Source organism: Nothoprocta perdicaria, unplaced genomic scaffold, assembly GCF_003342845.1.
Source record: "Nothoprocta perdicaria isolate Ctin4 unplaced genomic scaffold, notPer1 scaffold_22, whole genome shotgun sequence".
In the NCBI taxonomy this organism is placed as follows: Eukaryota; Metazoa; Chordata; class Aves; order Tinamiformes; family Tinamidae; genus Nothoprocta; species Nothoprocta perdicaria.
Genome location: NW_020455415.1, coordinates 5409529 through 5423769, shown reverse-complemented (window position 1 = coordinate 5423769; position 14241 = coordinate 5409529). Strand labels below are relative to the sequence as shown.

General features: G+C 51.4%; 1 protein-coding gene across 1 annotated transcript; it reads right to left on the bottom strand.

Annotated features, from left to right (window-relative positions):
* Positions 1-2364: 2364 nt before the first annotated feature.
* On the bottom strand, positions 2365-5899 carry AMER1 (APC membrane recruitment protein 1). Its single transcript, XM_026038992.1, has one exon. It carries the CDS (start codon positions 5812-5814, stop codon positions 2365-2367), a length of 3450 nt encoding a protein of 1149 aa, XP_025894777.1. The 5' UTR covers positions 5815-5899.
* Positions 5900-14241: the final 8342 nt, after the last annotated feature.

The window sequence follows — 14241 nt, the reverse complement described above, 5'->3', positions numbered from 1 at the left end:
GAGCCACGGAGACGTTTCCTTAGCTAAACCCATTATCGTTAAGGGAGSCAGATGACAGAGCACCTCGAACATGGACCGAGGGCAGCAACGCGTCCACGCACCTCCCACTTGGACGGCAGTGTCAAGCATCATAAGAGCTGAAGGTGCCCCACGAAATTCTTTTTGCTACGATGGGGCTGCACAGGGGTAGGAAGAAAAATGGGGCACAACAAGTTGCCCCAGTGCCTCCTTGCGGAAGGACCAGGACCTTAACCCTGGAGCAAAGCTTTAGTCCCTGGGACGGGGTCCACATAAGCCTCAGGAAACAGGCATGGACACGGAAGGGGCGAAAAGCCAAGTCCAGCCTTGCCCTTCTCTCCTGCGTGGATATTCAAGGGCAGGATACAAAAAAGTCTCTTCTCCATAAGAAATACTTGTAAGAAATACTAGGACCTAGCTCTCCTGGAAGACAGAGCAGAATACCCTCTGGGCCACTCTACTCTTGGGCCCTTGGCACTGCATAACACAGCGATGCCAGGGAGCTGCTTGTTTCTCCAGCTGCAGCCACATCTGGAATGGGTTATGGATAGGGAGCAGTGCTCACCTACCTGCTTCAGCAGGAACGCCCGGAGTCAGCAACAAAAAATGAAGTTAGGGCTGAGCAGAGCTGCCATTCTCCCCACGGCCTGCTACAAGGGAGAACATCGTGATAGTTCCAATTTATTTCTTTTTCTTTAAATGCTGCAAACTCTGCCCAAAGAAAAGTAGAGAAGGGGCAACCTGAGAAGAACTCGGACTTCCTCACTTGCTGAACTGCAATCAGAATGGAGACATTTGACAAGAGTAGAAAGAGGCTTCGTAAGCCACAGAAAGGGAGATCTGCTTTAGAGACGAACCTAGGAGAGATCAAGAGGGACAGGGGAGACGTTGGGAAAGGTATGAGCTCTGCTCCAAGAGCCTGRAACAGATGTATCCAAGAGCTCATACAGCCTCTTCCAAGCAAAGTGCATCTCCTCAGCTCATTTCCCTCCTCCACACTCCTTGAAAGAGGCAAAAAAAAAAAAAAGAAAAAGAAAAAAAAAATAACTGCAGCAACCTCTAGCGTTTTTTGTTCCCTCCAGTTAGGAGGAAGAAGTTGTGAAGCCTAATTTAGGCTGTGTTATATCCTGTATTCCAACTAACAGAATATTTTCCTCATATGAGTTTATGCAAAGAAAATAAACATAAAAAAATCCAACAAAAACTTCCTTTTGAAGAAAGTAACAGTATTCGCAACTTCACAGCTACAGGCACGATCCCAATTTAGCTTATTTCAAACCTGCTACATGTGCCCCGTGGCCTGGGCAGGGGCTAGGAATGTGGGAAAAAAGCAAAGGTTTCCGTTGAAGATTATGTGGCATGGAAACAGACCACTACAAAGAAAAAGGGATTGACACTTTGTTCTTAAAAGGGACACCATCAACAGAACATCTCTCGGAGGGTTACATTTTAAGTGAAGTAAAACTAGAGCTGGGAAAGTGTTATCAGCACACACACAAAAGCGCCTTCTTTCCTTGTGGGCAGGAAAAAATAAAAGTTACAGCAAAGTTCCCCTTTCAGCTGAATCGCTTCCCTTCCTTGCTCTCCTTCAGAATAACCCACGTGCCTCCTCTCGGCTCCACCGACTCCACAAGGGGGAAGAGAGCAAAAGCCTGTCCAAGATGAAACATTTCACGGGGATGATGAACAATTTCTTTGGGGAGTTTTCACAAGACCTGCATCCCCAGCTGCACGAAGAATTGGTCATTTGGGGCACACACCCAAAGCACCAACACACTCTGCCTGTCTCTGCACCTCGTTTCACACACAGTCAGGGTGTGAGACCTCCAATCACACAGAAATGGACGTTCACACCCATCACAAAGCAAGTTCACAGGCCAGTGACACTTCTCAAATCTCTTAAAAGCATAAGGGTCTCGCTTCATTCCTTTTTTGAAGTTGATGGTGTCCCTTTAGCTAAATCTGCAGAAAGCAAACCTGCTGTACTAGAAATGTGCCATTTCCAGGTTTTATTCTAGCAGTAACGGGACTGTGCACTGTTAGCACACTCTGCACTGCGCACCGTGCTCAAGAGAGGTGACTCGCACTGAAAGGGTATAAAAAAAAAAGAAAAAAAGAAAAAGTGCCTCAGTGTTAATCTATGAATCTAGGAGGTTGCATCAAATCAAACCGCAGTACCTGCAGCAGCGCAGAATGGCAGCAGCACGGAGACCACGCACTGCAGCTGCAGGAGAGTTCATCTTTGTTGGCCCAGTACTAACTTAAAGTCACTCGTTAATGCTCGCTTTCCTCCCCCCACCCCTGTCCCTATGAACCCTTTGCCACCCTCCCGGCCACCCCACCAAGCTATTTGGCTACTGTTACATTCACTGTGGTGCTGTGGCAGCCCGCGGGCAGCGCGTGGCCCTGYGCGGGCCGGCCCTTCAGCAGCTCCCTGCCGCCGTGCGGCTCCGCGAAGCGCGCGGGGCTTTTTAAGGTTTCGGTGGTGCCATCGTGAAACTGGGGCACCCCCTGCGCCACTCCAATGGGTTTGACCTTGGCTGGTTTCTCCGGGGCCTGGGCGAAACTAAAGCCCTGCGGTGGCTCGGACTCTGTTTCCCCTAGGGGTAACACACGAGCAAGCTTTTTGGCCACAATTTCTCCGTGATACCGATAGGGCCCGGACACCTTCTGGGGCTGCCTAGTGTCCATCTGCAGAGGCAGATTGCACGGTCGGACCAGGTGCTTGCTGGGCTCCGTCTCTTGGGGCCGCCTGTCCAAAGTCGCTCTAGGGTTGTTCTGGGAATGAGACAGAAAAGGGGAATCCAGGTCTGGTTGCTCAGATGGCTCCCAGGCACTCTCTATCACGGCATCTCTCACAGTTGGAGCAAAACCCCAATGCTTCATCCTCTCAGAAGCCAGGTCAGTGTCATACTGGAGATGCTGCAAGCCTGGCCAGYTCAGCATACCATCAACCTCTCCACCTTCAGGAGCAGAGGACTCAGCATCCCCTTTGCTCCTGCTCTTCCTCGCTCCATCCGAGCCCTTCTTGCCACTGTCCCATTTAGACCAAAGCTGGCAAGGCTTAAGGCCATTCTTGGAAACCTGCAGGTCGGCAAGTTCAAACTCCAGGCTCTCCGTGTCGAGTGACCTGCTCCTCCTGTTAACGGAGAGCGGTGCTGGCATGGAAGGGCTCAGCCCATGCAGACGTAGGTGGCGGGGAAGGCTGGCAACACCCCAGTTACAGCTCTGGAAGGAGCCGTGGGGGTACCCGGGAAACATTCTCTCGTCACATTCAGCAAATGACTCTTTCTGTACGTAGCTGTCATCAAAGGCATCAAAGGATGCGGCAATGTCCTCGTCAGCATTCATCTCCAGATGCTGCTCACACTCCCCCTCTCCCTCCTGCTCCACATCAACAATGTCAAACGTGACCATGGTGGGGAGGACAGGGAGGTTCTGAGTGAAGGAAGAGCCAGAATCAGAACTACCAAGGCTCTCAGAGAGGCTAGAAAAAAGGGTCCCACTGCTGGTGAACTCCACTAGAGCTTGGGAGAAGTTAACAGCATGTTCGGGTTCACGTTCGCTTTCTGCCTGGGATTCCCTGGCAGCAGTTTCCACCCCGCTGTGGTGGTCACTCTGCAAGCAGCTATCAYGCTCATGGGTTCTATAGCTGGGGTAGGTGCCTGTTTTGCCCGGGACTAAGCCACCATGGGGAGAACCACCAAACACCGTGTGATCCAGGCCAGAATCAAATGTAGCGTTGTTTTTCATGAGYGGAATAAGGCCACTTCCTTGGGCTTTTTGGCTGTTGTAACAGTTTTCTGGACACAAGGTCCCTGGAAAATCCCTCCACTCTGGATTTTCAATCCTAGCCACTGATACCCCACTATTCACACCTCTGTTTGGAGCTTGAGAGGCAACCTGCTCACTACCAAGGCAACTCTGACTTTTGCCAATCAAGTTGGCTGCTCTAGATTTACATTCAACATTTTGCTTTTCCCTGGGACACTTCTCTTTGCCGGGAACATCAAGTCTCTTCAAGACTGGTTCCCTTTGCAGCTCCCAGTACAGCAGCTCTTTCTGAATGGCAGCTAGCCGCTCTTCTTCTGTTTCCATCACTCCACTTTTCTGACCCATCATCTGGATCAGGCTCTTCTCAGCAGGGAGGCAGAAGTCTAAGAAGTAGTTGAAGATCTCTGGACGAGACACTTTGCTCTCATAAAGGGATTCTTCTGCCTGACAAGGGCTCATCAGTGTGTCATCAGGCTCATAAAACTCATAAAGTGCATCGCCACTATAACTGTCTCTGGGAAGACGATCCTTCTTGATCTCACTAAGCCCATCGCCAGCTTCATCGTCTGGCCCTGGCGTGGTGGAGTCGTAATAACCCTCATCACTGTTGGGTGCAGACTCCTGCTGGTCACTCTGGGGTGTCAGGAGTTCCATATCATCCATCCCCCCCACTGCATAAGGGTGGGCTTCCACCTCACACAAACCATGGGTGTCTAACTTGCTACTCACCACTGGTGGCTCCTGACTGCTCACAGTTGGAGGTAGTTGGGCATCATAGCTCCTATCACCTTCAGCAGTGCTGTCCCACACCTGCTGGAGGTATTCCTCTGCCTCCTCAGGCATGGCCATCTCCTCCCCACCTCCCTGGTACGTGACAAGGCAGGAGCTCCGTTTAGCAGTGTCCCTGCTGCGCTCCACAGACATCGTGCTCTCAGCAATGCTGAGAATGTCAGGCTCAGCAATGATGTCCCCACACCCTGTGAGAGAATCGAAACTCTTGAGGGATGTGACATCTCCAAAGATGAGGCTTAGCTGGTCCCCAGAGTGCAACGAAGGAGGGTCGTTGTCTGCGAAGTCAGCATGAAGGACCTCAGGGAGGTGGCTGTAATCAGACTCCATGCAGACAACAGCATCAGCCTCCGATTTTGCATCTAGGGTATCCTTGTTCACAGACGTCGCTGCTGCATCCCCCTCAGAGCAGCCTTTATCAGCCAGGAGCCAGTCTGGCTCAGCAGCCTCTCCAAGGTTGGTCGTTGTGCCCGCAGAGCAGCTGTCCTCAGAGGTCTCCGGGCAGGCGAGAGGGGCAGATCTCAGTGCCCCTTCTTCTGGAACTTGTTGGGTTTCAGCTCCCATGCCTTGAGTTTTCTTGGCCTCCTCTGAATCCCCACCCCACCCAGGGAGCTCTGTTTTCTCACATTCAGCAGCTTTGCTCTTACGGTGGCGACGGATGCTGTTCAAAAAACCTTTCAGGCCTTTTTTTGGCCTGGAAAAGGACAATGACTTGTCCCCATTGGTTTTCTTCTCACAGCCCTCAATACTCCCTGGTGGAGAGTTGTCCTGCCTGCTGAAATCAACCTTGACACTGCTATCTATGGCCACGTGAGCGCTTTGGGAGCTTGGCAGTGGACAAAGATGCGAATCCCTGCTTCCACTCACAGGGCTTTCCAGCTGCACCCTGCTGCTCTCCTCATATGCAGCACCACTGATCCCATCATGGGTCTTGCTTTTACTGAGCCCCTTTTTGGAGGCTCCTTTCCCTTGGCCTTTGTTTCTGCCCCCAAAGAAACTCGGCAGTGTACATATGCTCCTCTTCCCTCCAAACAGCTTGAAGGCAGTTTTCTTCAGCTTGCCAGGGGGGGCCTGAGGCTGCTGCTGCTCCGCAGCCGCGGCAGAGGCATCGCTCCATCCGGAGTGCTCTCCCGCGGCGTTTTCCTCCTGCTGCTGGTCGCTTCCCTTGCGTTGCCTGCAGATCACAGACTGAGACCTGCTCCTGCCAGCCTCCTCCGTGCAGTCTGTTTCCATGGCAGCTGCTCGATTCAGGTGTATCTAGCTGGAAACAACGGCCTCTGTAGCCGAGTCTTCTTCAGAGCGCATRGACCAAAGCATCATGACTGATCTAAAGCAAAGAGAGAAAGAAGATGTGAGAAGACAGCAGCAAACAGCAAAGTCAAATAGGTGCAACCAGGCAAGAGGCTTCCACGCCAGCTGGTACAGTAACTGCTGATGCCTCTAAGAGCCTCTCTGCTTGCTCCTCCCATTAGAGCRTGGCATGAAAACGCAACGCTGCTTGTATACACCTGTTTGCTGGACTAGGAAATGCATACGTTTCCATTCGGCAGCAATATTGCTTCCTGGGGACAGAGAGTTGGACCTCAGAGCCACCTCTCTCCAATCGCATCAGCATCATAACCTTTTCCCACGGTGGCAACGAAAGCCACCAAGCATGGGAAGCAAGGCCTCTCGGAGGGCACTGCAACGTGCCCAGTTCTCCCAAATGTGCCAACAAAACACAGGGTGCTTTTTGACAAGAAATCAAACCAAGAAACGTACATACTAAAAGGTCTGCATCCAGTGTATCCAAAGTAATTTACTACACCTATATTTTTTCCCCACACTAGATTTCGGTYGTTCTTAACATCATCTTGCAAGCAAGAAAGAATTGCACTAAAACCAGTTCACTACAACCACCCTTATCAGAGGGAAGAAAGATTTTAACTATGATCGTGCATTTATCACAACAACAGAATAAATCAAATAAGAGTATTTTTTTCACAGAGGTGGGATTGGAGAAAATAAATCCATCTCAAATTGTAATGCACTGCTGAGCTTTAATACCTGAGGCTTAGCTCTTAGTGGTATGAAGCCAGCAAAGCCTTTCAGGGAGTTTACCCAGAGATCCGTAATGACAAATACACCCCGACCCATGGCCTCCAGCTCCCGTAAGAGCAAACCTGCAGAGAAAGACTTTTTTCCCCCCTTGAGCCTTGGCAGGCGGTGTGGAGAACATCACAACATTTATTTGCCTCTATAATTAACRATAACCCTGGTGTTCCCTCCCCTCACTAAAATTAGCAGCTCAGGAAAACAGATGGGACAGGATACAATTATATTAAAGCAGTGACTTAGCAGAGCGTTACCAGGCGCAGGTACCCGTTTGCAAATCCCATCCTCGTCCCCTTGCTCTGCTGAGCACTGCAAGGACAACGTGCCTGCCAGGCAGCCCGCAGCACAAGCGGAGCAGCCTTTGGCACKGCCCGGCCCTGGATTTACACACACTGAAGGGCCGTACGCAGCGGGTCCGGATTCCACCTTCTAATTCCAACCTCATAATGTTTCTGTTGGCTGGCTCGAGCCCTTCRGGGGCACCAAGCCAACTGGAAGTGACGGGCTCAAAGGCACGAGTGTAATTCAGGCCTGCTCAATGTAACTGTCTGGTTGGCCAGCACTTGGAAGGCAGGAGAAGAGGGTTTGGATCTGCAGGCTTCACTGATGCAGGCTCCTTTCTCCAGTGCATTTCATCACTGTAAATACATTGCTGGTAGACAGCAAACTGCACAAACACCTCAGCCTCAGCTCTTGCTTAACCTAGAGCCCTTCCAGAGCAACRTGGCGTCTTCCCAGGGCAACCTTAGGGTTGTTCCAGGGCACATCTAGCGCTTTCCCAAAGTGCAAAGGGGGCTGCTGGAGCAACCCCAGAGTATCTCCAGAGTATATCTGGGACTCTAGATCCTCTCTGCTTTCATCCTTTCTTCGCACTTTTCTAAGGCTCTTCTTGAGCACACTGCCCCCCAGCACTTTTCTGAGACCTCACTGGACCACTTCTTAGCACCTCTGGTTCTTCTGGGGCCTTTCCAGAGGAGCAGTGGAGCTCTACTAGTTCTGGGGGTTTCTCTGGAGAGCACGGGTTAGACAGGGCTGAAAAAAAACAGTGAATATACAACAGTGCAGGCATGACTTGTTCAAAATGTGGGAAAATGAAACAGAATCAAGATTTTCAAAAATGCCGATCAAAAATAAGATTATCCTGGCTCCATGTCAGCACTGACATCAATAAACGCTCACTGCTGTGACCACAGTGCTATTTATAGGCACTAGAAAAACTGACGTCAAGGGCATGCGGCTGTCTCAATGAAATATGGAAATAGAGTTAAAAATCAAAAAAAAAAAAAAAAAAAAAAAAAAAAGCAGTAATTCATCGACATGCAGCTTTCTGGGGTGGCCAAGGGCAGAGGGGTAGAACTTGGGGAAGGAAAGTGGTTTGATAGGTCTGCCCTGAGCAGAAGTAGGGCACCAGCACACCACCCTGGCTGGGTCCGGGAGGCTGGCAGAGCACAGCCGCGCAACGGGTTGTTCTGCTCCCAAATCAAGCTCACTGCATCACACTCCCTACTCCAGCACTTCCTGGGCACCAAGGGCACACGACAGGATAGACACTGACAAAAAACGGGACAACAGCCAACCAGCCCCTCAGCAAATTCCACCTGACTGTGGGATTCCATGCCAGCACTGACCAGGCTGGGCTGTAGCAAACACAAGAGTGACACAGATGCAGGGCAGCTCTGGTCTTAGACCCCACTGCGTAGGTCTCTGCTCACGTAGACGTACACATCAGAACTGCAGGATTTCACAGAGCAAAAATGAACACATAAAAAAGAAAAAGAACAAAAATTAACAASTTTCCCCCAAATACTTGCTAAAGAAAGGATCTCCTTCATGAGCTCAGGCTTATGGTTGGACTTGACTTTGAAGGACCTCTCCAACCATAATAATTCTACAGTTCTATAAACTCAGTTGACCTCTTCAAGTTGTGAAAGGAGCATCCATGAAAATTCACAGCCATCAGAGCATTAAACAAATAAATCAAATAGGAGCTGGAAGAAGAAAGTCCAGCCTGTACCACAAGCCCTGGGAAAAAAMCACCATTTTAAATATACCTCAGTCTTGGGCAGCTCATCAAGTCTCTCGCCTTCATGCAGACACCTCCTATAGCAAACAGGCTGCTAAATCCTTTCATTGCATTGCACCAGAGATTAGCTTGGGTGACTGATAGCAATCAATGGGCTCGCCCTGCCTCTGCCCCAGCTGCAGCATCAGCAGCGCTTCTCTCGCTGCAGGCTGGCTCTCCACAAGGCCAGAAACCCGCCAGAAATCCTTCATGAACCCTCACTGCAGGACCCAGCTACACAGCCTACTCCTGGCCTCATCAGGGCTGGGGGGCAGCCCACCAGAAGGATCCTTTTGCCTTGCAGTCCCAGCTCTACAGAAACCTGCTCAGTCTCCCCGATGAGCACAGAAACGCCTGCAAAAAAGCCCCATGTCAGTAAGCTACAAGAGCACCCAGCCTCAGCTCTTTCACTCCTCACAACAGAGCACAGAGCTTCCAGAAGAGCAAGAAGCTCCTGACAAGGTGCAAATACAACCCAGCAGAAAGCCTGGTTCATCGAGCTCTCTTGAGCAGGCAGGTACATACAGACACCCGTCACACAACCATCCAGCAAGGAGCACGAGAGCCTATTCTCAACATGCTGCAGAGGACAAGCCACAGGCTAAAATCCTTAAGCAGTAGTAGCAGGAAAGCTACTTGAACTGGAATTAGGCACTTCACCTACGATGAATTAACTCTCACAAGCACTGGGGAGGACAAGTTATGATCAATTAATTGTTGGGAGCCACAGCAAGGAAGAGAGTAACATCATGCTGATGATACAAACAGGAGACTGCAAATTAAAAAGACTTACCCAAATCACAAGGGAATCTCTACCAGCCACAGGATTAGAGCGCAGAAGTGTTCCCAGCAAAACAGAGGATTTCTATAATCCGGGATAACTGCTGGAGCACTAGTCATAGGCTTTGTCTCAAACAAAGTGCCCTAACTCACAGGTTTGCTTTCATTTCTGAGATACAATTTCCCCCAGAAATGGCCTAAAGAAGTATAGGGGAGCATGCATACAGTTTATAAATATGTTAAACTTCACTCTCCTGTAATCAGGCATGCACTGGGTGCAGTGTGTGAGCCTGCCCTGGGTTAGATGTGAACACAGGCATGCAATTCCTGCTCTCCCACATCTCTAGGCAACCTATATTGGTAATCCCAGGCTGGAAAGGAAGAGACGGGACATAAAGCAAACAACACGGCCAGGGCTGGCCCCTGACTAGCCACAGAGAAATCACAACYGCTCCGTTATCGGCACTGTCTCTCTCGAGAAGCCTGACAGCCRTTGTTGGGCTTTGCAAGTAAAAACAGTTAAGACACATTAGGCAATTCTGAAGTGCGAATAGCAACAAGCCCCATCTGTCTGGGGCCAATACAATAGCCCAGGCAGGGCTGGGGGTAATTCAGCTCTCCTTGTACAGGGAATTCTGCTCCAGCTCTCAGATTTAGAGAGCATTGCATTCAGCCCAGGGTAGTTTGATTCCCCAGCCTATGGTCTCAAGAAATATCTTGCTTGGGATGCAAGCAAGCTGGATAGAGATATTACTGATGGAAGAGAGCTCTGTCACCGAGCTGTGAAACTCCCTACCATCGTGGGTTTCCAAATCGCTTTCCACAAACCTATCAAATTCCTCTGCAAAAGCACTTGGGAGCATCTGCCAGGAGAACCCTAAAGACTGTCCCAGAAATTGACAGCTCTGACAACAGGAAACCATCATCTTTTTCCCCAAACTAATTTTATTCATGGCCATTTTATATTTATTTCAGACAGCTTTTTCTTTCCTCCTGCAAAGTTCAACTCCTCGATATACTTACCCTCCCAGATACCCTCTCGGCCTTCAGTTCTGGGGCAGAACCAGCCCCCGAGCCTCTTCCAGAGCAATAGGCTCCACGCTCCCCAAGCGACCTTGCAGCTATGCCTGTTCCAACAGAAATGACGCCCTCTCAAATACAAGCAACAAGCGCTGTAGCCAGTACTCCACTGGTCCCCTGTGCCCGCCCCAAAGCTTCCCTGTCAACCTGAAGCAGAACCTCGAGTTGGAAGAAGCTCGTGAGAYGCAGGCTGGCAGGCAGGAGGCAGTGCTTCAACCTCCGCAAGTTTGCCCTGCTGGCGAGGGACCCTTGCCGAGCGCAGGGGCTGCAAGGCTGGATGCAAAGCGATCACGTAGGTGCTCCGCACAGCCCCGYGACCATGACAACAGGCACAGCACAGCCCTGCTACTTAAATAAATCACCCAGAGAAATTCCGCCCAACTATTATTTTTGCAGCCCTGGCTTGCAAACGAGGACCAGCTCTTCCCGGCGCCGCCGCTCACGCCGCCGTACCACAAGCACCTCGGTTTGCAGGCAACATTATTGCAGCTGTGAGTACCGACAGCCAACAAACCGCTAAAACACATGGCCGCTTTCTCCAAATAGACTGTTGCATACAGCATTTTTGTCAAAATAAAAACACGGTGCAATAGAAAGTACTTCGTAGGGAAGCTGCACATTAATGCTATTATCCCTAAAAAATAGTAATAATTTGAGAATCTCAAAGTGTCAACATCGAGCCCTGAGTGAGCAGAATCTTTATGGCAGTAGGACTGTATGGATCAGAGCTACCATCTTCCTCATTTGCTCTTTACTGCCATAATTACGCTATTGAGAGCTGTCGTGTGGGCAGCTRTCTCCAAGCTGAAGAGTGCCTGACACCAGCACTGTTTGTTCCCAAACTGTTCCTAGTGTTAAAACCACATCCACAGTGGGAAAGCGGTGACCCTTTACCCCACCCAGGAGCAGTTAACGTACTCAATATATGTAGGTATTTAGACAGGTCGAGTCCTCAGCCCAGGAAAATGCTACAGCTTAGGCAGTCGTGTGTACTTCCATGTATGCAAGCACCTTGTTTTTAAGGCGAGATATATCTGGTGCAGGAGAGATGTTGCTGTGATGCTGGGGAGCGATTAGAAATAAGCCAAGCAAGTTACACCCCAGTCTAAAGGCAGATGCAAAGCCATTTAAGGAGGCTTCTGTCCATCAAGCAGAGCATCCACTCCCTGGATACCAAAGAAAATGCTCATTAAGTTACAGATGTGATAAAGGGTGTGATGGGCAGCTCCAAAACATCCATAACGTGATAAAGGGTGTGCTAAGCAACTCCAAAACATCCAGAACTGCATGTTTCTCATCCACAGTGACAGGCAGTCATGGACGCTATGGCTTGAGAAGCTTCTGCACAGCTCCTGGCACAGGGGGCCTGCAGCGACCCAGCTTTCCTTCACCCTAGCTCAGCAGCACTAAATCACCACAAAAACCGACCCGCGCCTGCCTGCCCACTGTGAACGCCAAGCAAAGAGCGGGCGATGCCGCGGCGACGTGCGCAGGAAGGGAGCCCCTGCCCGCCACACCACTGCAGGGTGCAAAGCCCCTGCCTGGCACGGGACCCCAGCACCGACCGAAGCGAGCTGGGTTAAATAAATACCACAGCGAGGGCCCCAGGAGGCCTGTGGGTACATCGGGAGCGCCACGCGGCCTCCCGCACACGCGCTGTTCATTGAGACCGCAGCTCCACGTCCTGCGAGTAGTAACTACATACAAAAAAAAGAAAAATCATACACACACACACAAGCGAGTACTTTTACAAGCAGGGTGTGAGTTTAACAGCTCTGCCTCAAGAAGTCACAACGCCTCCCTCAAGTCTGGTACAGAATTAGAAAGCAGATTCCTCCTACGTAGGCATTCCTGCGCCTCTCCCCACTCAAAGCCATGTGTGCACAGCTTTGTTTTTGGGCTCTGCCACAAGCACAGCTTATCTGTTGGCCAGGGGGCCTGAGCTGCTGCTGTCCTTCACCTTGCAAAGGGCCAACAATTCTTTTTCTTACATGAAAGACAAGTTCTGGTGAGAAACATTACAATAAAATTAAGGAAAAGAGATATTTCAGGAACAAAAGAACCCAGTACTAAGGGAAGACTGATTGGATCAAGGGGCTYGAGCAGTTAACCCAAACTGTTAACCCAAACACTAACGTTTGCTCAATAGCTCAACTCCAACCGAAGCCTGAAGCACAGAGCAAGCACAGACACAAGCTGCACCAGAACAGCTCTTTTGTTCTTAAAAAATAACCTCCCCCCCAAAAAAAATATCAGTTTTCTGGTTGCAGCTTGCATCTAGCTGACTTTTGCCTGACAGGACACCTGCCATCAAAAAGCAGGGCCACAAGCCACTCCGTATTTGCACCTGGGGCAGGAGAGTCACACGCAAGAACCCGGGGCCACATCTGACCCTGCAAAGAGTGACACAAAACTCTCTTKGAAAGGCTCTCGAAGGCGCTCAGAAAGCCCCAAAGCTCCACCACCTGTTTCAACAGGATARCCCAGAGCTTGCTCCCTGGCGAGCATTTGTTAAGACGTCTTCTCTGCCTTGAAGCCACAGTCTCTGCGAGCAAACAAGCACTTCAGAGTAGCTCTGCTCTGCAGGGGAGAAACGGGAGGGCAGGACAAAGAGATCATTGACCATACTGTCCAACCCATCCAGGGTTAATCTGGTGTTAACCTTCACAAACGCAGCACAAGCAGGTCTTCTTGAGGCTGCCTGTGGAAATCATCAGAGAAAGACAGTGGATGAGATGGTAAAAGCGCAGCACCTCCCAGCTTGGTCCCGTTTAAAGGGAGAAGTGCTTCACAAAAGGGGAGCGTTAGCCATGGTCCTCTCGTGCTGGGGTGGTGGGTTAGAGGCTGTTCTCCTTTCCCTCCTCACCAGCTGCTGTGGCTCCCCGGGGACACCCGGCCCATTTCGAGACTTCCTATCTCAAACATAAGTTCTCCCTTATCTCCTGTCCGTGACCCACCTCCCTGTATGGGACGGGACTTTATAGAGCAATCTCACTCTTGGAACAGCTCCCGGTGGCATCTGTGTCCTCACTCTCCCCACAAACAAGTCCGGCCAGAGGTCCTACAAGCCTCTGTAGAGCATGGAAAGGTCTCAAGTTTCAGAGCTCCAGCATCCCGAAGGCTACGACACAAGCTCTCCAAAGGGGCACGTTTCGGGAGGCCCCACTGCTGCTCACAGAGCCGTGCGGACAGCGGTGCCACCCGCACAGCCTCTGCGCGACCAGCACGGCTCAGTAGCTCCACACATCTCACCCCACGAAAACCACGGCTCGCTGAGGAGTCCGGAGCGAAAACCGCCACCGRGGCCACCCCCAGCACGGCGCCAACCCCCCGCCAGCGCTGCCACAGCGGCTGCCCCGCGGAGCGCTGCCTGCGGCCTCGAGCCGCCGGGCAAAACCGCCGCCAAGTTGGGAAGGAGCCTCGCGACTGCAGCACGCGCCGACACTCGACGGAGCGGAGGCGGCGCCGCCGCCTGGGCGAGGCCGAGCAGCCGCCGCGGCGCCGCGCAGCCCGGAGCCGCCGCGAGGCCGCCCGCGGAGGCGAGCCCGGCCCGGCCCACACAAAAGCCGGCGCCGCCGCCCGCAGCGGCCCGCGTCCCTCCGGCACTTACCGGCTGCAGCCGCCGCTGCGCGCGGGGAGGCTCC